This window comes from Orbicella franksi, chromosome 2, assembly GCF_964199315.1.
Source record: "Orbicella franksi chromosome 2, jaOrbFran1.1, whole genome shotgun sequence".
Classification (NCBI taxonomy): Eukaryota; Metazoa; Cnidaria; class Anthozoa; order Scleractinia; family Merulinidae; genus Orbicella; species Orbicella franksi.
The window spans coordinates 21,895,289-21,920,779 of record NC_138146.1 but is presented as its reverse complement, the minus strand read 5'-3'; the positions used below and the strand labels follow the sequence as shown (position 1 = coordinate 21,920,779).

At 37.4% G+C, this 25,491-nt stretch overlaps 1 protein-coding gene across 1 annotated transcript in view; it reads right to left on the bottom strand.

Annotated features, from left to right (window-relative positions):
- The window catches only part of LOC145478649 (diacylglycerol kinase zeta-like), a 39,330-nt gene extending 14,240 nt beyond the window's left edge, over nt 1-25,090 (bottom strand). Inside the window, exons 1-14 of the mRNA XM_081456745.1 lie at nt 22,916-25,090; nt 20,656-20,791; nt 20,456-20,539; nt 19,754-19,781; nt 19,028-19,074; nt 15,996-16,052; nt 5,066-5,131; nt 4,586-4,618; nt 4,336-4,374; nt 3,259-3,375; nt 2,591-2,656; nt 1,264-1,281; nt 931-1,002; nt 210-292 (exon numbers count right to left, since the gene is read on the bottom strand). Coding sequence (XP_081312871.1) covers nt 210-292; nt 931-1,002; nt 1,264-1,281; nt 2,591-2,656; nt 3,259-3,375; nt 4,336-4,374; nt 4,586-4,618; nt 5,066-5,131; nt 15,996-16,052; nt 19,028-19,074; nt 19,754-19,781; nt 20,456-20,539; nt 20,656-20,791; nt 22,916-23,034 — 965 coding nt within the window. The 5' untranslated portion in view covers nt 23,035-25,090. The remainder of the gene's footprint in view (nt 1-209; nt 293-930; nt 1,003-1,263; nt 1,282-2,590; nt 2,657-3,258; nt 3,376-4,335; nt 4,375-4,585; nt 4,619-5,065; nt 5,132-15,995; nt 16,053-19,027; nt 19,075-19,753; nt 19,782-20,455; nt 20,540-20,655; nt 20,792-22,915) is intronic.
- Nucleotides 25,091-25,491: the final 401 nt, after the last annotated feature.

Below are 25,491 nucleotides of genomic sequence, written 5' to 3'. Positions count from 1 at the left end.
ATGGAGGAGCTGGAGCAAGGTGTCCACTGCAGCGGCCAACTGAGCTAGTTGGCAACAGAGTGTTGAGGCCTTAAGTAGTGAGGTGATGCTGAAGGTACCTGAAGTAACTAGTTTCTGCCTTGAGTGAGATGGTTTGTCCTGTGATTGAATTTGGTTATGTTCTGGCAACACTGTGTGATTAAAACTGTGTGATTAATTAGCATGCATACCCTAATCTGGGACCTCCCTTTGACAGATCAAACACTTGTCTCGGATTCAGCATCCATTGAAATTTGTGCATAATTTTTGTACCCTATGATAGGAAAATACATTCAAGAAATGTTACAAAACATATTAACCACAAAATCACAGTACAGAACTACTTCAAGGAAACTTTTATTAATAGAACATAATGTAACTTGCATAATAATATACATGAAAAAATCACTCGATTCTGATTGGCCGAGAGCAGTGCATTTCAAGTGTAACACCAGTGCAAAAAGTGTAACACCAGTGCAAATTACACATTGTAATTCTCAATTATTGGCTGAAAGACAATAGGTAATTTTCTAAGCCAATGATATCATGTAAAATGATGATGACAATTTTGTGCGGAAACTTTGAAAAAAGTTTTCTTGAATGAAAAAAATGGCTTCAAGAAAGATCTTCTAGCACTTCCTCCACGCAATTTTTTTCATGTTTATATTATTAAGTAATCATACGGTTTTTCTCATTCAATTTGGAATTAGTTTGCACTTGTCAGTTTTTCAAAAAGCTCACTTGTGCATATTAATTCCAGATTGAACTTGAAACCGTATGATTACCTATACAAATTTGCTTCACAGCACACACAATGACCATGTTGGGACACATTTACAACTCATGCCTCAGCAGTCTTATCATCAATGCCATTTCTTGATTCTAAAAGGTTAATAACACTAAGTAATTCACCTGATTTCCACCACTCTTAGGGTTAATAAACACAAGCAGAGGTCTGCGTTGAGCTGATCCAGAAGGTTTGATCTAACAATATAACAAAAAAAAATGTACACTCACGGTATAACAACTAAATGCACAAAGTTACTGTTGGATACATAAAGAAATTAATGAGACAACTAAATGGCACAAATTGTGCTTACAAGTGGTAATTTAATGTGGACTCACATGAACAGTGATAAGGGGTATTTTAGAAAGTAAAAAGTTTGAACAAATAATATGATTTATTCATACAAATACACCCTGCAGCACATTACATGAAATAAAAGAAAACAAATCAGTGCTTACCACAAAGGGTCTCTTCTCCTAAAAAAGAAGAAAAACACAGACCAGAGCTAAGTCTTGACCTTGTCTCACCATTCATACAAATTAACACAAACTACATCAAACACGGTTCATAATACCACTTTAAGAGGCCCTATAATTTATGCACAACATGTAAGCCTATGTACTAAAATCTGAGCTAAATTGAACAATTATAAAATAAGAAGAGTCAGATTAATAAAAATTACCAGCTAATTTAAATTCTAATTCTAAGGCATCCTGAATAATACACAATATGGTTTCAGTTGCTATGACAGAGCAGTGGGTCTAGTTACCCTTACCCAAAGATGAGAAGAACTGAGTCAGATATGGATTAATGTAGATTTTTTTTTTTTGGTTGAAAAAAATAAAAAAAAACACACTCTCACTAGGTATCTGTTCTAATGTTTTGAAATTTCAAACATACAACCATAATATGCCATAGCTGTGCCCTTTTTACTTCCAAAGTGTAATTACTTAGTACCCAAAAACTTTTTAATGCCAGCATATTATGCCTTAGAAGACAAGATTCTTCAGTGCCTGAACGTTTTAACAATTTTAATTTTACTTTAACTGTTAGCCAGGAAAATGCTTAATGTTAATAATAGTTATTTTACAGCATTACAGCTCAATTTAATTTATTATAATTATGCAATGATTAACAATGGATCACAAAAGCAATAGCTGAGTTAATTTTATTATGTCAAAAATGTTAAAAAATGTTAATTTGTGTTCCCTTGGAACCTTACATTAACAGCAAAAGTGTCGTGCTCAAGAAACCATTGAATGTCGACCACTTCATCATCTTCACCACTGTCACTACTTCCGTCACTCTGTTTAAGGGTTTATTAGCAATAATAAATAAAAAGCAAGTGAATTTTTTTTACCAAGCTCAAGTTGATCTTGAATGAAAATATTAGCAAATTAATCTTAAGTTAGAGAGAACGGCTGTGCATTAAACATGCTAAATCACATGATGATTCATGTTAATTTATTTTTATTTAGTTTATATGCATAATTTTCAAAATTTTTGGCAGTTAATTACAATATTAGAATTAGAGCAACAAAGTATTCATAATAAAAATAATGCTACAAAACATGCTAAACTGTCATGAATGTATTGTACCTTCTCATTGTAGACTTCTAAAAATAGCATATTTTATCTATCATAATTTAATTATGATTTGGGCATTATACATGTACAGTAATGACAATTTGTTTTTTCCCACACTATAAGAAAAGTTTTCAACTACTCTCAAGACAGCTTGAAGTGAAAATGTTACACAAAATAATTATTTATTTATAAACAAACCTTTGTTGATTTTCTCTTGAGAGGTCTCTTTCTAAAGCTGTTTCTTTTCATTGATGATGCTCTTGCCTAAAAACATAATTTGTAGCAAAATAATTCAGTGGTGGAATTAAAGCGATTCAGTTTATTCAACACAGAAGCAAATCGAAAGGTTGAGGAACATAAGTACCTTGAGTGACATTTTTGACGGACAGACAGACACACAGACACACAGAACGATAGACAGACAGACTGATAAATGGATGGATGACTATTAATAATACACTTCTTTACACAGTTAATAAAATTTGACAAAGAAAATGTGGTATAATGCATTTTATTAAAAACTGGATCACTGGATAATGCAATTTGAGATGAGCCATTATACCATGCCATATTTGCCATACAAATATGGCAACTGTATGCATGATTTCTTGGGATGCTTTAATTTTTAGTGAAGATTAGTTTGCGATATTTTAGGGGCATTTTTAACAAAAAATTATTCCACTCATGCTTGTTGGATATGAGGTGATTATAGCCAACTTGGCACTTTGCGCCTTGTTGGCTATATCTACCATCTTACATCCAACATGCGTTCAGGGAATAATTGTTAAAGATATAATCAATGCTAACAGTAGTAATTAAATAAAAGTTATAATTAAACAAAATAATGAAAAAAAAAAAGACCTTACTCTTTTTGGGGGGAGTTTAACCACCCATGATGGTGGAACTATGAGGTTTGCATGAGCTCCTAAGTCACACATTTCATCTATTTTATGCATCTTGAAACACTCCACTTTGTTGTGATACTGAAAGAGATTTACCAACCCATTAATTTGACATTTACAGTACCAGATTATCAGTAGGGAGTTTAAGCAAATCACTACGGCTGGTGCTACTACAGCTGCCATGACTGAAAAGGTCTGGGGAGAGTACGTCTCGGTGGTCTGCCAAATTTTAAGTTTAGCGAGTAAAGCGAAATACAAAGATGAAAGAAACATCGGCTAAGGAGTTTAAAATCTCTTTTATTCAGTTTCTCACAGCCAAATGGCTTCGCTCAAAGGACGATGGCCGTTATTCGCCTTCCTAGGACAAACAGATTATTTCTGAACGAAAGCGAATGCCATGCACTTTGTACCATAACAATTTGATGGATGAAATATATAATTTCAGAGACAAATATCTCAAAGAATATCGAGTGAAGAACACAAATATATCAATACTCAGAGAAGCAAAATAGCATTGTATAGTTATCCAGATGTAAAACATCTTCACTAAACCCCCAAAGCAAACTTAACCAAAGAAAAACAACCTCGTGCTTAACACGAATATTTCACTTGACTCACTTCGTCATTCCAACGCCTTTGCCAAAACTTATCATAAATTCAGGATATGGATTCACAAGCTTATGAGAGGCAACCTTGACACAATCTTTGACTTAAATTGACTTTAAAGGATATAGTATCCAATGGAATTCTTAAGATGCCGAGATATCCGTTGAAAAGGGCCAGAGAAGTGAAAAAAAAACCAATGTAGTAGCCACTACGGCAAAACATCCCGACTCACGTAGTCAGATTTCCCGCTACGGCTGGATGCAACTGACGTAGATGCACAGTGTCTCATTTTTGGGGAAATTTACTTCCGGCAGCCATATCAGCGCCAGCCGTAGTGATTTGCTTAAAGTCCCTAATACTTTTTCTTCAACTTTCAATGTCAACTGACAATGCTCAATAATAATTTTACTGAAAATTGTAAAGAAATTCACTTACTGCAGCTTTGCACCACGAGCAGCTAATTGCAATGATATCCTGTTGGAAAAAAAAAAAAAGTTTATAACACAGAGGAGCAAAGCAGGATATGTATGACTATGAAAATGCTTGTAAACCTATGGTTGGCATAAGGGTTTACCATAATTTGAAAGTATGTGGGACATTTTGTAAACTGACCTAACCAATGTCAGCCACGCTACCACTTGTTATCCTAATACAATGATACATGTAATTAAATTGCATGATTTACCTTGGTCTGAAAGGACAGCTTATGCTGGAAAGACTGCCAGAGAAAGAAAAGCATGTTAACATATAATATTTAATGTTCACAGCGACTGGAAAATTTGCCATTGTGAACCTGTTCACACCATCAAAGTTCATTACAATTTAGAGATAAAAGTCATCACAGGGTTTGATGAAGGAGGAAACAGTGAAGCCTATTCTTATCTCCGTGTGATTCTGTTGCATTCAATACTATAAGTTAGAGTAAATAGTGGACAAGCCTTTGCACCATACCAAATTTATCAAAGCCAATTATGTTTTTAAGTCTTTAGTTAACAAAACAATGTGCATGTTTTGATCGTGCCCATTCAAAATTAATATAAGTTTACATGCAGGGATACCCAACCCAAAAAATTGTGTCGGTCACACAGAATGTTACAATTTATTTGATTTTTGTGGAGGCATGTTTGAGCTGGGAAACCATGACTGAACGACATTACAATCTCACCTTGCTGCAATGATGGCATTTCCCTTCTTGTTTCCGTCGATGAACCCAGTGATGACGGACATTACTCTAAAACAAAAACCCCAGTCAATCAGTAATACTTTCACAGGAACAGAAAAACCCTCAAAACCTAATTAAAAACATTATTATACTGGTCAGCAAGTCTTTACTGTCACTTTACTCAGTGTATATAAGGAGGTGCAGCTGCACTGCACTAGTCTGGCAACTAACTGGCCATAAAGATGTCTGAAAGCTACACTACAAAGTAGTCAAGGTTATTCTTGGGGTCCAGTTATATGACAGCTAAACCCAGATGCCTTTCTGCAAACAAGTTAAAAATCTGCCTTAGTTTCCAATTGATGATGGGTACCCAAAACAGCAAGTCACCAGGGGAGAAATTATACTTTGCCAAGTTCACATGTCAATACAGTATAGGAACAGAAACTGAGAACTGTTCTTCAGTAAAGGAATATTGTTATTGCTTAAGAGACTTGACACTAATTACCACTGTTGTAACTACATTAGATATTAAAAATGTCTGCTAAACTCCTGCTCTCACTGACACGCCATTTTCATTGGCAAGAAATTTTAGTTACCTCGGCTCTGCTCTGTGCCTTGCAAACATGACAAGACAAACATTTAGGTAGGAGACACACAACATGCATAGTCCCATGACAGAGCCTCATTCATAGCCAGCTTTGAATTGAAACACTTGACTTTTATTCATTTTGCTTACTAATAATTTACTTCAATCAAACTCACAGCTTTTGAAAACACAGTCAAGGAGTCAACAGATTTCCAGTAACGACTCAAAACATTTCTATTTCCTACAAACTACCAACAACAAGATGATAAATAGAGTGAGGATAATTGAAATCAAATAATAAGAGCTCCACGGTTCAACATCATTTATCCAAATAACCAGTCAGGTGCCTCAAAACATTGTTATCGAATGATGAACTTTCAAGCACATGCACACTGTATACAGTTTGGTTGGCATCAGCTAGTACTGACTAATACTGTGATTTCAGGAGCTTTATCAGGAGAATTACTCAAAAAAGTTTACAGATGATGGAAGGACATCATTTGCATATCATTTGCATAATCTGCACCACCACTAAAACCCTATAGATTGCTTACGCAATCTCCGGGTTAAAAAAGAGAATGCTTAAGTTGCTTTGGCATTGTATAATAGTTAACTTGAGAATTCTGGTTTTAATTTTATAAGGAACTACATATTTTGTACAGAATAACACAACTATCATACTACCTGGCAACACTCGAGTTGCCAGCTGTTGGTGCCAAATTAGAAGCTTGGAGACACAAAATGTTTCCTAATTTTCACTTTTTACTGCCTGATATGATTTTTGGAATTATAATTTTTTTTAATTTAAATTCTTTTTTGTGAACATTTGATGCCGTCTCTGGTGAGAAGAGTTGCCGACTTCAATGCTTTTCCTGTTAACATACATTGAATTTAGGACAGTAGAGTTTTTCCCACCTGCTTAATACTGATCGGTTAATTCAAATTTCAGGCATGCCAGCCGTATGCAAGGTTAGGGTGTCAGGATATTATAAGAGTTAGGGCATAGGGTGTTACGGTATTAGGGTATTAGGGTATTGGGGTATTGGGGTATTAGGGTGTTGGGGTATTGGGGTACTGGGGTATTGGGTTATTAGGGTATTAGGGTATTAGAATATAAGTGTATTAAGGTATTGGGTTATTAGGGTTTTGGGTTATTGGGGTATTGGTGTATTGGTGCATTGGGGTATTAGGATATTAGGGTATTGGGTTATTTGGGTATTGGGGTATTGGGGTATTGGGGTATTGGGGAATTACTCTTATACCTAAATATCCCAATACATCAATAACCCCAATACCCTAATACCCTAATAGTCTATTATCCTAATACCCTAATACCCTAATACCCTAATGCCCTAACACCCTAATACCTTAACACCCTAATGCCTAACACCTAAATACCCTAACACGGTAACACCTTATTCCTTTATACCCTAATACCCTAATATCCTAATACTATTATACCCTGATACCCTAATACCAGAAATACTCCAATACCATAATACCCTACTACCCTAAAGCCCTAATACCCCAATACCCTATTACCCTAATACCCTAATACCCCAATACCCTATTACTCTTATACCCTAATACCTTAATACCCTGATACCCTAATAACCTAGTACTAGTTAAAGTCCTAATACCCAAATACCCTATTACCCTCATACCCCAATACCCCAATACCCTATTACCCTAATACCCTAATACCCCAATACCCTATTACTCTTATACCCTAATACCTTAATACCCTAATACCCTAATAACCTAGTACTAGCTAAAGTCCTAATACCCAAATACCCTATTACCCTCATACCCTAATACCCCAATACCCTATTACTCTTATACCCTAATACCTTAATACCCTAATACCCTAATAACCTAGTACTAGCTAAAGTCCTAATACCCAAATACCCTATTACCCTCATACCCCAATACCCCAATACCCTATTACCCTAATACCCTAATACCCCAATACCCTATTACTCTTATACCCTAATACCTTAATACCCTAATACCCTAATAACCTAGTACTAGCTAAAGTCCTAATACCCAAATACCCTATTACCCTCATACCCTAATACCCCAATACCCTATTACTCTTATACCCTAATACCTTAATACCCTAATACCCTAATAACCTAGTACTAGCTAAAGTCCTAATACCCAAATACCCTATTACCCTCATACCCTAATACCCCAATACCCTATTACCCTAATACCCTAATACCCCAATACCCTATTACTCTTATACCCTAATACCTTAATACCCTAATACCCTAATAACCTAGTACTAGCTTAAGTCCTAATACCCAAATACCCTATTACCCTAATACCTTAAGTGGCAGTCCCGCTAAAAGCGGTCGACTCGACTTCGGGTCCAAAAATAATTTTCCTTCATTTTTTGTCAGTGAAAAGGGTTTGACACATATATAGAAAAAAGCAATTTATTATTTTCCAATTCCTTATTTTTGCTTTGCTACGGGCCAAAATTGAATTTTGGCCGCACTGAGGTTGCCGACCATGATCAGAAAGGTAAAATTCACCGATTTTGTGAAGCGTGCTACGTCGCCAAAAATGCAGCTCACGGAATTTCGTTTTCATACGAATTTTAAGGTACATTCATTACTTTGACTGATGAAATATGGAAACTTTTCGAAAAATTCTAAGCTTACCAGCGAGGCTGGAAGACACCCTACTCCGAGGCCTTTGATCACCTACTAAAATTTAGCCAAATTTGATGGGGAAAATCTCAAAAGTTGGGTCTAAATGAAGCCTAAAAAGCACATCACAATAAATTTCATACCTTAATAAACTGTTCTATAAGTACAAACCGGTGGGTATCGCCTTGGATTGCACGTGAGAACAGATTAAAATCTGCCACAGTCAGTGTGTTTACATAGCCATCGCTCGTGTTGAAGCTCATTTGTATAACCTTAGCACCTGGTGAAAATACATCTTCCGTTCAGGTTCGTTTGTTGACCTTCTGAGTAGTGGCGAAAAGCTTCCTTTAATACTTGTGTACACTCTAGATCCAGTTTTGAGGTGAAGGTTGCATTAAAGTTGATCAATTCTCAAGACTTGCGAGACTCCAAAAGTAAATAATGGCGCCAGTCTGCAGAAATTAACCGTAGCCGTCGTCCTGACCCTTCAATAAATTCTGCCGCAGAAGTAGCACTAGGAGAAGAAGAAAATCGTAACTTTTCATTTACCGTTTAATGACAACTGAATCCTGTACTACTGCCAAGACTACTGGGAGCTTGAGGGCTATATGCCCGAATTTGAAAAACAACAACAACAAACACTTGCCGGTTGCATCGCCGCTGGGAAATGAACCTGAAGGAACACGACACGCTTGAATGGAACTATGTTTTGCGATGAATGATGGGCTTTACTTCTGTTTAATGCTTGATGCTTGTCTTCTAGTATCTTGCACAGCGCATAAAATAAACTTCGGGATCCGTTTATCAGGCTGTTTTATACAACGAAAGCTGCACCGGCTTCGTCAAAATGTCACACAAGTTGTAATGTGACCAATTACCCGGGAGGGGGATACTCCCTTATATGGACTATATAGGTATCTGTATGTGAGGCCCCAAAGGGTAGGGTTTTTCAGCCGTTTGGGTCATAAATAGGGTATCGTTTTTGGCCATTTTGGTTATAAATTGGGTATGGTTTTAGCACTCTAGTCTTGAATCGGGTATGTTTCTTAGCAGAAGCTACTTTTTCATCATTATCAATAGGACCTTCAACAAAAGCCCTTCATAACGTATGTTTACGGCAACTGTGTCAGCCGCAACAGTCATAAATAGGCTATCGAATTTTAAGTCAGGTCATAAATAGGGTAGCAAAAAATGCAGATTTTGGCCATAAAGAGGGTAAGGGTTTTGAGAAGAGGGCCGCACACTCCCACTCAACTTTTCTGGAAGTACTCCCCCCCTGGGCCAATTACCAGGGGCCGAGGGCAAATCCCCTACCCCGCGCGCACTGATCATTAGATTTGGCAAGATTTTCTCATTTCAATATTGATAATGAAAAAGCCACCCATTAATTTTTTGGACTAGTGCAATCTTTTCAGTATGATCAAATGATGACAATCATTGCACCTTTTCAATTTTTATCTACCTTTCCTCGGAAAATATAAGGAGTTGCTAATACATGAGGGCAGAGGAAGCAGACATGGACCTAAAATTCACTTTTCCTTTCCCATTATCAGCCGTTAGTTTTTCATAGAAAACACAATGGAAGAAAATCAAAAGATGGGACCAAGAAACCTTCCAAAAAACGTCCATATCAAAGCGCGTGCATATGTTGAGAGGCCGATTTCTCACTTTGTGTTTATAGGACTACTACCCTTCCCATTTTTTCTGACGACACCAGAATTATTGGCCATAAAAATAGCTTGTCTTTGATTTCTCCGCCTCGCGAAACGTATGGTTAAGTGATGGGACATGCACTCTTACTGGTATGGGAGTCAAGCAAGGATGTGGACTTTGAACGTAATTGTCCTAAAATGCGAAAGGCTTTTTATTAAAGGTGTTGTATTGCATCCGGCATACATCGCTTACGAGCGAGCGCCATAGGCGCTTTCTTGTAGAGGGTCTGGAAATATTTGTAAAATTATTATTTCAAGTATCTTTTGCTTGAAATTGGGGTGGATAAAGCCCCCTCCCAGCTCCCCCGGATCCAACATCCCTGCTGCTGTTGAAAGAAGTTGATAATTATACCCCATTTATGACCAAAATGGCTGAAAAACCAGACCCTTTGGGACTGCCCATACCTACATAGCCAATATAATGGAGTACTTCCCGGGCACCAACGCTTGAGTCCCATACCAGTAAGAGTGCATGTCCCATCACTTAACCATCAATTATGTTTCGCGAGGTGGAGAAATCAAAGACAAACTATTTTTATGGCCAATAATTCTGGTGTCGTCAGAAAAAATGGGAAGGGTAGTAGTCCTATAAACACAAAATGAGAAAAATCTTGCCAAATCCAATGATCGGCGCGCGCGGGGTAGGGGATTTGCCCTCGGCCCCTGGTAATTGGCCCAGGGAGGGGTACTTCCAGAAAAGTTGAGTAGGGGTGTGCGGCCCCCTTCTCAAAACCCTTACCCTCTTTATGACCAAAATCTGCATTTTTTGCTACCCTATTTGTGACCGTTGCGGCTGACACAGTTGCCGTAAACATACGTTATGAAGGGCTTTTGTTGAAGGTCCTATTGATAATGATGAAAAAGTAGCTTCTGCTAAGAAACATACCCAATTCAAGACTAGAGTGCTAAAACCATACCCAATTTATAACTAAGATGGCCAAAATCAATACCCTATTTATGACCCAAATGGCTGAAAAACCCTACCCTTTGGGGCCTCACATACAGATACCTATATAGTCCATATAAGGGAGTATCCCCCTCCCGGGTAATTGGTCACATTACAACTTGTGTGACATTTTGATGAAGCCGGTGCAGCTTTCGTTGTATAAAACGGCCTGATAAACGGATCCCGAAGTTTATTTTTTGCGCTGTGCAAGATACTAGAAGACAAGCATCAAGCATTAAACAGAAGTAAAGCCCATCATTCATCGCAAAACATAGTTCCATTCAAGCGTGTCGTGTTCCTTCAGGTTCATTTCCCAGCGGCGATGCAACCGGCAAGTGTTTGTTGTTGTTGTTTTTCAAATTCGGGCATATAGCCCTCAAGCTCCCAGTAGTCTTGGCAGTAGTACAGGATTCAGTTGCCATTAAACGGTAAATGAAAAGTTACGATTTTCTTCTTCTCCTAGTGCTACTTCTGCGGCAGAATTTATTGAAGGGTCAGGACGACGGCTACGGTTAATTTCTGCAGACTGGCGCCATTATTTACTTTTGGAGTCTCGCAAGTCTTGAGAATTGATCAACTTTAGCGCAACCTTCACCTCAAAACTGGATCTAGAGTGTACACAAGTATTAAAGGAAGCTTTTTGCCACTACTCAGAAGGTCAACAAACGAACCTGAACGGAAGATGTATTTTCACCAGGTGCTAAGGTTATACAAATGAGCTTCAACACGAGCGATGGCTATGTAAACACACTGACTGTGGCAGATTTTAATCTGTTCTCATGTGCAATCCAAGGCGATACCCACCGGTTTGTACTTATAGAACAGTTTATTAAGGTATGAAATTTACTGTGATGTGCTTTTTAGGCTTCATTTAGACCCAACTTTTGAGATTTTCCCCGTCAAATTTGGCTAAATTTTAGTAGGTGATCAAAGGCCTCGGAGTAGGGTGTCTTCCAGCCTCGCTGGTAAGCTTAGAATTTTTCGAAAAGTTTCCATATTTCATCAGTCAAAGTAATGAATGTACCTTAAAATTCGTATGAAAACGAAATTCCGTGAGCTGCATTTTTGGCAACGTAGCACGCTTTACAAAATCGGTGAATTTTACCTTTCTGATCACGGTCAGCAACCTCAGTTCGGCCAAAATTCAATTTTGGCTCATAGCAAAGCAAAAATAAGGAATTGGAAAATAATAAATTGCTTTTTTCTATATGTGTCAAACCCTTTTCACTGACAAAAAAATGAAGGAAAATTATTTTTGGACCCGAAGTCGAGTGGACCGCTTTTAGCGGGACAGCCACTTAATGCCCTAACACCCCAATACCCTATTACCCTTATACCCTTATAACCTAATACCCTAATATCCTAACACCCTAATGCCATAATACCCTAATATCCTAATACTGCCTAGAGCCCTAATATTAAAAAAGGAAAGCATTTGCAACTACTGATAGACTGGCCCACCTAGACTAGCATAGCTATCCACGGGCCAGTCCAACTGTAAAATGAACATTTATGAAGAAATAAAAAATGATTGATTGAATGATTGAATACCCAAATACCCTATAACCCTTATACCCTCATTCCCTAACACCTCAATACCCTATTACCCTTATACCCTTATACCCTTATACCCTAATACCCTAATATCCTAATACCCTAATACCGTAATACCGTAATACCGTAATACCGTAATACCCTAATACCCTAATACCCTAATACCTTAATATCCTAATACCCTAATACCCTAGTACTAGCTTAAGTCCTAAAACCCAAATACTCTATTACCCTAATACCCTAATCCCCTAACAACTCAACACCCTATTACCCTTATACCCGAATACCCTAATATCCTAATATCCTAACACCCTAAAGCCATAATACCCTAATACCCTAATACTGGCTAAAGCCCTAATACCCAAATACCCTATTACCCTAATACTCTAATCCCCTAACACCCCAATACCCTTATACTCTAATACCCTAATTTATTATATGGCTGTGTCTCATAAGGACTGGGAACTACAGCATTCATGAATTTGATTGGCTGAAATCAATATTGACACCTTAATACGCTAATAAACTGATACCCCAATACAGTTAGTTAATACCCTAATACCCTAATATCCTAATACCCTAATAACCCTAATACCTTAATACCTGTATACCCTAATAGCCTTATACTCCAATACCCTAATATCCCAAAACCCTAATACCTCTCAAACTGCAGGCTTCTCAGATGCTAATGTTTACTGTGGCTAATACACAGCGAACAGAGGAGTTCTATTTGACCTTTTTTCCAGTTAAATTTGCCGTACAATTGTAGCGCAAATCGATTTGTTGTTGATTCAAATGACCTCAAAATCAAACTGTACACATGCGATGATGAAATCTGCTATAAATAGACATATAAAGCTCTTCATGAGAGCTGACATTCTCCCGAAAACAAAAGCAAATCCAAAATGACTGGTGAGTGCTGCATTTTAAATTCTTTGGTCGTAGTGTGCACAGATGTTCTTCACAAAAGAAAGGGTTGAAAAAGAAAAGAAAAAGACCAGTGTCTTAAAAAAAGACGGAAAAAACGCTGATGAATCCCAGAATCTAACGCAGGTCCACTAGATTGGAATGTGGGTGCGAACCATAGTAACACGTAAGAAACCTTGCTTCAAGGGGAAAACTTACGAAATGCTTCAGCCTTATCACAAATTGGCTAGCAAATAGGTGAATTAGCTAACAAATATGTGACATATAGTCTCTTAAACTGCAAACTTCTTGGAACCAGATGTTTAGTGTGGCTAGTACACAGGGAACAGGGAGCCCTATTTGACCTTTTTTCCAGTTAAATTCACCGTACAATTGTAGTGCGAATCCATTTTATGTTGATTCAAATGACCTCAAAATCATTATTATTATTTAGTTTTTATTATAGCATTTTAGCCTTATTTTAATTTGTAGTTTTTTATTTATACGCTTACTAGAATCTTCAGAATTGAAGGAGGTGAGTCGCCCAGGAAGAGGAAGAAGAGGAAGAAGAAGAAGAAGAAACTGTGCACATGCGATTGAGTTGCAATGATTAACTCTACTACAAATAGACATATAAAGCTTTTCGCAAGAGCTGTTGTGTGACTTTGCAATATGATAGCTCAAAAGCCTATTCAAATGTCAAAGTGTATCAGCTTGAACAAGCCCAAACATTTTTGTCTGTGGGCAAAATTATAATGCTAGGACTGCATTTCAGTTTGTGAACTTCTATCATAGTTCTTTTCGTTCCGTCTATGCGGGATTCATCTTCCAGTGCGACTTAGATTGGAAATTTACCATAGCAGCTTCCAGCAACTTCACCTCTGTCATCAAAAACATTCCCAATGCATATTACAAAAACCAAACATTTGGTCAATTTTAGAGTTAACTGTCAATAGGCCCTTTGCAGCTAGCCATCACGTGACCTATTTTTCATAAAATTATGGGCTATAACTTAACAAATGCCGGAATGGAAAAAGCATGTCGAAAATATCAAAATGGCCAAGTTTGAGGCCCCCATCATTAAAGAACGAGATTTTATGATGGTCCGAATTTTTAAAAGAATAAGAAGATTTGTATGGAAAAAGTTGCTGGAGAACAAGACCTTGCTCTCCAGCAACATTTTACATACAAATCCTCTAAATTTTCCGAAAATTCAAACTGTAGTGTAAACTTATTCTTTAATTCCAGGGGCCTCAAACTTAGTCATTTTGGTATTTTCAAAGCGCTCTTTCCATTTCTGGCATTCTTTAAGCTATAGCCCATAATACAAAAATTTTCTCAGAAAAATTTGGCCACATGACCCCAGCTGCAAAGGGCCTATTTAAGGGGCCATTAACCGATCTTTTCGAGCCGTTGCTAAGGAAAATTTATTCTCATATAACCTCATCATTTTTAGTTAGTTCAGAGTTATTTCATGTGTTTTAACTTTTTCATGATCAGTAACATTAGTGATGATGTCATTACGCCACGCCCATGGTCATGTGACTAATACTGAAAAAACGCAAAGGCTCCCAGGCAAATTACTTTATTGGGATTTTTTTCATTGATTTAATATTTTAATTTAAATCCTCATTACGCTATGCATAGATTTTGTTTCATTTTTGAAAGGTCAGATTTTGAGGGAATTTTAAAATATTAAAATATGCGTAATTTTCTGGAAAAAGCATGATTTTGAAAAAGGAATGCATAGCTATCTTTCCAACGTTGGCTTTAATTGAAATCCGTCGAAAAAGGCTGGATTTAATGAAAAACCGCGTTTCCTTTAGCATTTAAAGAAACCGGAAGTGTGCCCGATATATATTGGAAGTTACCCTATCAGCGCGTGCACAATTTACACCACCAGCACACTTCGGTAAGATCAAACAAAGCCACACGGAGTTAGTTTTTCTCTTTCTATTGCTCTTGTTTTTCTGTCTTTTTCTTATTTTGTCTTTGCTTGTACTTTTTTTACTTTGCATTTTGTGGAACACAAAGAAAAACATCTAAAATGTAAGCGAATTTGCAAGTGATTGAGTTGTTTTTATTTTCCGCACTGACGTAAGTAACTGGAAGTGAAATTTCACCTCCTTAGCAACGCGCACGAGCACACGCATAAATTGGGTTAATGGGCCCTTAAGATTAGAATTGTAATAGAAATGTTAAACGAACTATACCCAGAAAGCAAAACAAAAGTTTCCATTTTTAGTGCAACAATAATAGCTAGAACTAGTAATGTAAAACAATACACGTGCCTGAAATATTGACTAATACAGTGATTTCAGGAGCTTTATCTACTGGTCAGCAGAATTACTCCAAAAAGTTTACAGATGATGGAAGGACATCATTTGCATATCATTCACATAATCTGCACCACCACTAAAACCCTATACACTATAGATTGCTTATGCAATCTCTGTGTCAAAAAGGCGTAAGAAACAACCAAACTTTGCTGCACACTGAACAAATCTGTCCAGTTGACTAACCAAAGGCACTTGGAAAAAAACTACAGTTCTATACAACTTTAAAATCTTACCTCATGAGAAGACTTGGGATGGATTTCCCTAAATGTTGGTTTGCATTTGAAGTTAATCTGAAACAAACAGTTATCAAACAATCGGTGAGTCCAGTATTCTCTGACAAAGCCACTTAAGGTGATTCCCTAGTAAAAGAACACGCCATAGATTTCCTATGAAACTTGGTATGCTGTTGCTACAGGACAAGGAGATATTAAACATAGGCACACAAGGCGTGCAAGAGTTATTTTTTGTGTGATGTCTTGGAGCTGTTTACGGTAATGATTCGGTTAATTTGCCAAGTTTTTTTGGTTGCGATGTACAGCAAGAAAGAAACTGGGAATTTATGATGTACATACGATGTTACATCGGTAATGGTAAGATAGCTAAATAGTAAGCCATAAAATGTTTGACTGAACAAACTACAGTAATCTGACACGTCCCCAGATTAATGTAGATACCATCTTATTTTTTTTCTTTGTAGACTATGAGTAGTCCCTCTTTTGCTTAGTCCGTCGTGCGTGACGCGAAAGAAAACCGCGAGAAAAACAATGGCCGTGCGAAATCCTGGGGGCGAGAAGAACAGCCGCGCAAGATCCTGGGGGCGAGAGGAACGGCCGCGCGAGATCCTGGGGGCGAGAAGAACTCCTTTCACGTTCTTCTCGCCACCAGGATCTAGCCGGCCATTCTTCTCGCCCCCAGGATTTCACGGGGCCATTTTTTTCTCGTGGTTTTCTTTCGCGTCACTCACGACGGACTAAGCAAAAGAGGGACTACTCGTAGTCTATTTTCTTTGATTTGTTCTTTGATAAAACCCACACTGTGATTGGTGTGACATATGCACATGCATAACTCCCTCACTCACAGATCACATAGTCCTTCCAACCCCCAAGAGGAATTTTTGCTCAAAAATACTCAAGTTGAGAGACCTTTTCGCATTTTATACGAGTCGTAAGTTTACCCTTTTCAAACACAACACAACACAACAACACTACTTCACCGAAAATAGAAAGAAAGAGAAAAAAACCTCTCTGAAACATTGAAAGTCTGATTTAATTAAATTGCACTTTAACTTGGTGCCACGCAGAACATTTGAGTAGTTTTCATGCTTTTTACCTTTAAAAGTATCGGACTGAAAAGAATGTCATAAAATGCCCATCAAATAAAAATAAACTGCTACTGCAGAGACGTAAAAACTGTCCAGAAATAAAAGCTTTTTTTTTTTTTTTTTAATATCCTGGGAACAATAGCCGATAACTTGTCAGCTCTAATTGAATTTACTCCCATATAAAAAACAAAAGTGTTAAGTTACATTTGTAACTAAAGATAACAAACATCTCATGGGAAAGAGTGGTGATGATTCGTCAGCTCTAATTGAATTTACTCCCTTGTGAAAAACAAGAGTGTCAAATTACCCTTTGTAACTAAAAAATAAAAATATCTCATTATATTTGCATGCAACAAAAACAAAACAATCGTCACCTGCACTTACTATTGTAAACATTAGAACTGTTTCAAATCTAAATAGTCTCGTCTCCTCTAAAACATGTCCTAAGAACTAGAAGCAAGGATTTGTGACCTCTAACTGAATATACTCCTTGTGAAAAACAAAAGTATCAAGTTACCTTTGTAACTAAAAATAAAAATATCTCGTTACATTTGCATAATATTAAATCACGACCTGTTTCAAACCTCAAGGCTCATCTCGTTCGTAACTAAAATCCTCAGCCTAACCCACTGAAAATGTCGAAGTAAGCCCAATATATGAATAATTCCTCTTCTTTTATAGAAGAAATATGGCCGTTCTAAACTGTGTCGGGGTCAAATCTTCTCACATACCATTTACCTTTACAACAAGAAATTTGATTGGCTGTTTATAGTAGATCCAATCTGATTGGTGTAACATACATACATCTCTCACTCACTCACTCACTCATCCATTGACCCGTCCATAACATACCCGACGTGCCAACTAAGAGGTATTTTTCTTACAAAAAAAATAACTCAAAAATGTAGTAAAAGAGGGGGGTCACTGTGCTTGTTTTCACGCCACAATACTGACAAAGACAGTTATTTATGTGACTTTTGGTAATCTCTGTGCACAACGAATAAGCTTGATCATTTTTCAATGCAGTGTGTTATATCACACAGAGTTTGACTATCTTTCATTGTTTATTCATCTATGTCCCAGAAAAAAGGTCTTCAAATACCCTGCATTTTATATCCTTTAAGGGAAACATAATTTGGGCATGCGCTGTTGGGCCCATTATGTCTCCCTCTGTAGTATTTATTTCATTTGCCAAAAAAGTAGCCATAGATTTCTGCTAAATAAATTCTTTTCTCAGTTATTGAGGATACTGTTCTCATTGAAATTACGAAATAAAAAGTGGGGGTCACCATGCTTGAGCATTTATTTCGCTATTGACCTTAGTTTGAGGGAAATCTCTTATGTTTTGTATGTGCACACGCTCGTGTGTGCGTGCTAATGACATGAAAATCGTGCGCAGTAGGGATGTTCAAATTATCCAATACTAAGGACCTTAACAATAATATCAAGTGACACGATATCTGGAAACAATATCTAGAAACAATAGAGCATGTTACGAGTATCGTTGAAGAGCAGGGTAGCTTCCAGACAGAACTCAGGATCACCGGTAACAGCAACAAACTAATTTATTACCGTAAGATAACTTCACGAATTTACAGCACTAAGCTTCTTCAAATTTGAATCAATCTCTCTTACAGTAGAAACTCTCACTCTAATATACACGAGGCTTGGAGTTCTAGAAACTTCTATTAGGAGCTAAATTTAGTAGTTTGACACAGTTTCTAATCTGAGTAATTACATAAGGATTAGAATGTTCTGGAACGTTCTTATACAAATTGGTCACGGCTGAATGACCTTCCGGTTCTAGATTATTCTGGAACTAGACTTAGACAATTTTTCGTAACAGAGCATTAAAAGTATTATCAACAAAAAAATCTGAAACTGTACAACAAGATCATTCTGCTGTCATAAATTTAGAAAGTTTAAATATGCTTTTCAACTCACCCTATACAGGTGTTCTACACATTTTTCATGAACAATAATTTTACAGGCTGTGGAATGGATCAAAGAAAAATTCACATTAAAATTAACAACTACATGTATCATTTTGTTTCGTACTTAGTAAATATTTCCGTCTAAACGTTACAGAACTACAGTTGACTCCTGATAACTACGGCCTTTAGTGCAAACTCAAACCAAAATTAAGTTCCCCTGGACTTGCTTGAACACTTTTACTGTTAGTAAAGTTACCCAACAGTTGGGAGCTCAAACTCTTTTGCTTACCTGAAGTTATTTTTTATCCCTTCCACTTATTTTTATTATATATACACGTACCCTTGATAACTTGAGCCTCAGTTGGACAGATTGGTTAATATAAAACATTAGACTGAGACAATTTATTTAACAAACTATTTCTGGAAAAAAAAAACCGGTAACATGTTCTAACTATGTACTGCAGTGGTCCACTATCATCATAGTAATTTGCTGTTTCGCTTTGTTTTGTTTAATTCCCTTGAACAGATCTGTTATCATTTGTTATGTTGCCAAAGTACGAAACATTCCAGTTTTACTCCACTCTGTAATAAACCAGATTGAAACACCTACTGCGTTATTCTCCAGTAATGGTCACTAAGTATTGCTCCCATCTCCTGATAACTCTTGAAACCTTTCTTGATTTCCATTGAAGGTTCAAGTTGTCAGGAGTAAACTGTTAGTAAACATAGAAATTACCTGAACACTTCTTTCTAGGTCCTGATTTCTACAACAGAAAAATATCACAATGATGAAGAAAATAAACTTACTGGACAGGTGGTGACTGTAACAAGCTTATTAAAAGTGGCCTTTCTGGCTGGACCCAGTTAGTTGTTCATGCTGCACTAATGTTCACAGTACTTCAGGTTAGCGTTAGTGGCAAAAAGATTTCTACATCAATTTCAACTTGAAACAGGGGTTTCATTAGAGCTGGGCACCAGGCAAATTGCCTGCCAGGTTTGATCATGTAGAGGAACATTTTTCAATATAAACAACCTCAGTTCAAAAATTTTTACTTGCCTGTAAAAACCAGTTGCCCTCTGAAAACCTAAAAGGAAAATCCATGAATAATAGGCACAACAGCCTTTCTTGGCCCATGCACTCCCTATTATATGCTCAAAGTACTTGCACTCATTTCACAGTTGCAGGTCTTTCTCTCTGGTGTAAAGAGTCACCCCCTCCCCCCATCGTAACATTCAGTGATATCAAAAAGTCACATCCTGTGATATCAAAAAGTCAGCTCTGACATGATGGTCAGTGGTGTTATATTCATTGGTGTTTTGTATTTAAAATAAAAGCCTTCAGAAAACCACATACAAGATACAAATTTACTCATTGCTTCCCTGTCTGATTTCAAAAGATGTTTACTACTTGTAAGCAATAATAATTATCAATTCCTACCAGAGATTCACACTCAGTCAGGTAACAAGAGTTTCCAGATGTGTCTGTGTCCATCCATAAGTGTCGTCCATTCATAGCGCTTTCCTGCAACATAAAACACATGATGTCAACTCTTCCTCTTTCATGTATACCAATATGTTACATAACAATCTCAATAAGACTGTTTTTTTCCCCAAAATAAACCAACTCAAGTCACTTACAGTCCATTCACAAACATCACTGCAATGCTCCAAGGCACTGAGATGTGCAACACTACAGCTTGGTTCAGACAGGGACTCTGTGTCATTCTGTATTTCTTCAGGTCCGGCACTTTCCCTTGGTTTGGACATTGCTTCTCTGTAGTCAAGAGAAAATCACTATTAGATTTAACCCATGGCTGTTTTTGGTTCGATATGGTACTGGAGGGGTAATATTATTATAAGACAAAGTAGGGCCAAAATACATGGAGAGACCAAACAAGTTTGATGTCTTGCGGAAGCATATCAAAAAGGTTCAATTCTATGTATTTACTGTACCTACATTTGACCGAAAGTGTGGAGATATCAGGTCAGCAATTTGATAGCACAGGAAATTAGGACAGTACACAGGGCTTTAAATTGGTTACTTTTGTGAATTTGGGTACAGTAAACCACACAGTGTACATAGTTCTTTGCATGACCACAAATAATATGCTGGAGGCATTTTATTACAGGTAAAACTCAGATTGAGACCAGAGTTAAAATAATGCTAAAACATGCTTCATACATTTCCCAAATGAACTTTTCTTTATTTCAGCTGAACTGTAGTAGTGAAATAGACTAAACATTTTTTTAAATATCTACTGTATAAAAAAATAAAAAAAAATAATAAAAAAATAATAATAATGATGATAATAATAATGAAGTGTGATTTAGCACAACAAAATGCAAATGATGCAATGAATATTGAATAAAAATCGTTTTTTGGCCAGACTGGATATTTATTCTAAAACTACATGAAGTGCTTTATTTTTACTATATAACCACTTGCAGATGCAGAATTCAGCAGATCTAAGAAAAAAAGCTATCAATATGCAATCACTTTGGAAAAAGTTCTTAACTTTAAAAATAGTTATAAATGTTTAATCTGTGAAAAACAGGTTCTTTATTGTACCCGGCATAAAGGGCGTATTTACATCAACACACTGAGTCCTGTTCATCACAAAATGCCCCCAAAATTGCTGTAATATGTATGTCAATGCTTGGTTTTTGTAATATAAGCCCTGTTATGATATTTTGCACTTGGTATACACTGTGGCTGTACAAAGGTAAATTATCTCAAAATGTTAATTTCTGATCATATATTCAGCCATGAAAGCTCATTATATATTCAGAGATGAATTTCATGTATAAACGATTTACGTTGCGTGTTTGAGCAAAATATGTGCTGCAAAAAATTATCATTGATTGTTTACAGTTAACCTTCACGAAGGGCTCATAAATAAGCTTATCTAAAGGTAGACCATGCCAAGAAGTTCATGAATTAGAAAAACTATTAAACAGAGAAAAGTTCACTTTAATTACCGACTCATTCATTTCCCAGTACAAATTACGCGTTGAAAACACGAACGCCGATCACATTGCTCGCTTTGTTTGTTAAACAAAAGTTAAGCATTAAAAATTTACCCTGTCTTTCACCTTACACCTTCATAGAATTTCGAGCTTAAAGTTTAAAGCAGTGTACAATAACTTTGACAGCATAAGCTGTGAGCTTAAAGTAATAGCTTTGTTGATGTCTGTGATAAAAATTTCGAGCACACTTTTGGTAACGTTAATGTTCTAACCAATAACAAGGAAGACGAAGTATTGCAGGCAACTAGGAAATTGTAAATGGAGGCATTAGGGAAAATAAACTGCAAGAAAATCATTCGAGAGCGAATGGGTTTATTCCGAGTCGATCAATCATTGCTATCAATTTCTCGTTCTAACAGCTTTCTTCTAATGAAAAATATTTCTAAATCAACGGCTTGCACTGCTAAAATAGAAAGAAAATCTATAGTCAAATATCGGAAAAGAAACAAATCAAATTCAATTGCAGAAGCGGAACTGACTCAAAGTTGAGGTCAACGACGTTCAAGACTTCAAATTCCTCATTTTCAATTCAAAACAAATGAAAGCTTGGAAAGTTTCACGAATTTAGCAAAAACAAGCTCGCACTCACACCCTATAATTTAAAGAAGCGAAATTAAATATTTATCCACCCGTTAGCAAGTCGTTAATTTTAATACGAAGCCTGAAAATCGAGTTGAAAATATCAAACGAAACTGGCCAGCGCTACGTGTAACCAAAACGCTACGATGGGTAAGCACAGCATGATTTCATGGCAAAATAGCCAACACCAAACAATCAGAACAAATGATTTCCTGTCGCATCTGAGTTATAGATTCATGCTTTCTCGATCACTTATAACTATGGTAAACGATATAAAAGTGTTAAAAGGTACCTGTAAGATCTAGATTTTGCCGCGCGGCGATGCAGTCGATTTTCCTCGACTTTCCCGTCATCTTCTCTTTGCCGCGAGCTCTTCGCATTGTGCTCACCGCGGTCACTAGCGGCGGCCATTTTACATCAGCCGGTACTAGAGACGACTAAAGGTCAGCATGGCGAATGTGTAACTATTTCGCCATTCTAAACCGAAATTTGCGGAAAAGCCCTAAGTAAATAAAAGGCAAACTTGGGCTATGAATGTTGACAAAGTTCAAAGTAAGATGTGTCGCCGCTTGCAAGGTACTGTGGGCTTTGTGGGGGCGTTTTGACACAGGGAGGAGTCTAATCCCCGGTGTCACAGTGATATGTGTATCCCCGTGATATGTGTATCCCCGCACACATATCACTAGTGATATGTGTATCCCCTGTGGGGATACACAAAACACTGATACGCGCCTGGGCATTCAACGAACAAAATGGCGACTCGGTTGCGAGGTTCCGACGAGCGCTGTAAAGAGTAGAAGAAACCAGAAATGAATTCGCGCCCAACGGAGCAGATTAGGATTTCTTGAGTTTGGTTGAGTTCTAACCGACTCGATTGTATATCTGACTAAAACTTCGAACAGCGGATACGCATATCACTAATTATTTCATGGCGCAGTGATCTCAGTGTGTATCCCCTAAACACAGCCGTTAGATTGGCTATCTACCTGATCGAAGAAAATGGCCAATTATTACCGAAACGTGCTGGCTGCTTACTCGCTACGACGTTTATACCCAGGTTGAGGTTTGCGGAGTTTGCAACTCGAATGTCTAAATATCTAAACTGAAATCGCGTGCAGGGGATACACATATCACTAATTATTTCATGGCGCAGTGATATGTGTATCCCCAGAAACACAACTGTTATAATATAGCGCATCAACCTTGTCAAAACTGCAGGCAATATTAGCACCCGACGTTTTTACACGGCTTGGGTTCACTGAAGTTTGAAACTCGATAATTCCACTAAAAACGCGTGCACGCGTGCACGGGATAATAAGGGATACACATATCACTGATTATTTCATGAACTAGTGATATGTGTATCCCCATGGACACAGCTGTTATATTGGCTTTCTACCCAAGAAGAAAAATGCCCATAACATTTGCATTGTCAAAACTGGCTTGCTAGAAATATTCACACCCGGCATTTATTCATAGCTTGGGATTTCTGGAGTTTCACTGACCTCGGTTGTACACCGTCGCCGACCGCATGCAGGGGATACACATATCACTAATTATTACATGGCGCAGTGATATGTGTATCCCCTGAAGACAGCCGTAATCTAGGCTAACTGCCGAAGAATAAACGTCGAATATTATGAAACGTGCTAGCAATATTCGCAGTATAGCAATGTTAATACAGCTTGAGACTTAACATATCTTACAAAAAGTCGAACTGATAAGCGGGTGCAGGGGATACACGAGTGCCACTAATCATTTTATGGCGATCGGGTCGAAGCCGTGATATGTGCTTCACTCCACGAATAATTCAGATGCAAACAAGGCGATGAACAGTGGAGAATATGCGTTACTCGAGGGGTGAGAATGCACCGCGTCGAACCGCGCAATTAATATCGTCCTAGAAATCCGGTGCCGTGAAACTCAAATTGAAATATATCTAGATCCATTTGGTGTTCAACTTTAAATTCATTATATCCTGCTCGCAGAAAACCAGTTAGGATCAAGAACACAATTCCAGCAGCAGATACGTAAACTTTTTCAACTACAAAAATTGAGATTTGTGTTTTAAGCCTGTTTGGGTTAGTCGTTCGTCCAGTAAGCGAGCGGACGACGAGAGCGCTTTCAAGGAGGATATTGCTTTTTAAAGTAGAGGGGAGGGGGGTGGGGGATACACATATCACTGGTCGCCATTTTGGAGGGGATACACATATCACTAGTGATATGTGTGCGGGGATACACATATCACGGGGATACACATATCACTGTGACACCGGCACGACGGAACTACTTCACCGTCCGCATTCGTCATTGGTAAACCAATAATACAACGAATTTTTTGCAGAGACTTTTTCATTGCTCAAGTTTTTGGTCATTAAGCTTTAAAATGAAAATGGATGCTTTTATTTTCTTTCTTTTGTTATCTATTTCACTCGCCCCTGGTTGATACAGGACACCTGTCGTCTGATTGTCCGCTCAGTGATACTCAAATTAAACAAGGGTGAAGATCGTTCTGGAATCTGGATGTATCCATAGGCTATTATTTCATAATTTGCAAAATATCCCATCGGACAATTTCTCCAAATCCGTGAGAAAAAAATAAAGCAAAGTCGTATTTGCATCGAAGAAACGGGTTGTCAAGAATCATGAGCCGATCATTTTCAGAGCTTTAGGACAAAAAAACTTTGTTCTTATTACAGACCTGACGACATCTAGCTTGCTTCTAGCTTGCCTCTGGTAACACGGCGTAGACATGAGCTGTTGGACTGCATGGGACGCAAAAGAAAACTTTCTTGAATTCTGAAAAGCCAGAGTTTCAAATTAACTTCTAATTGCTTTTGTCGGCCTGGTAACTGGAAACACAGTTGT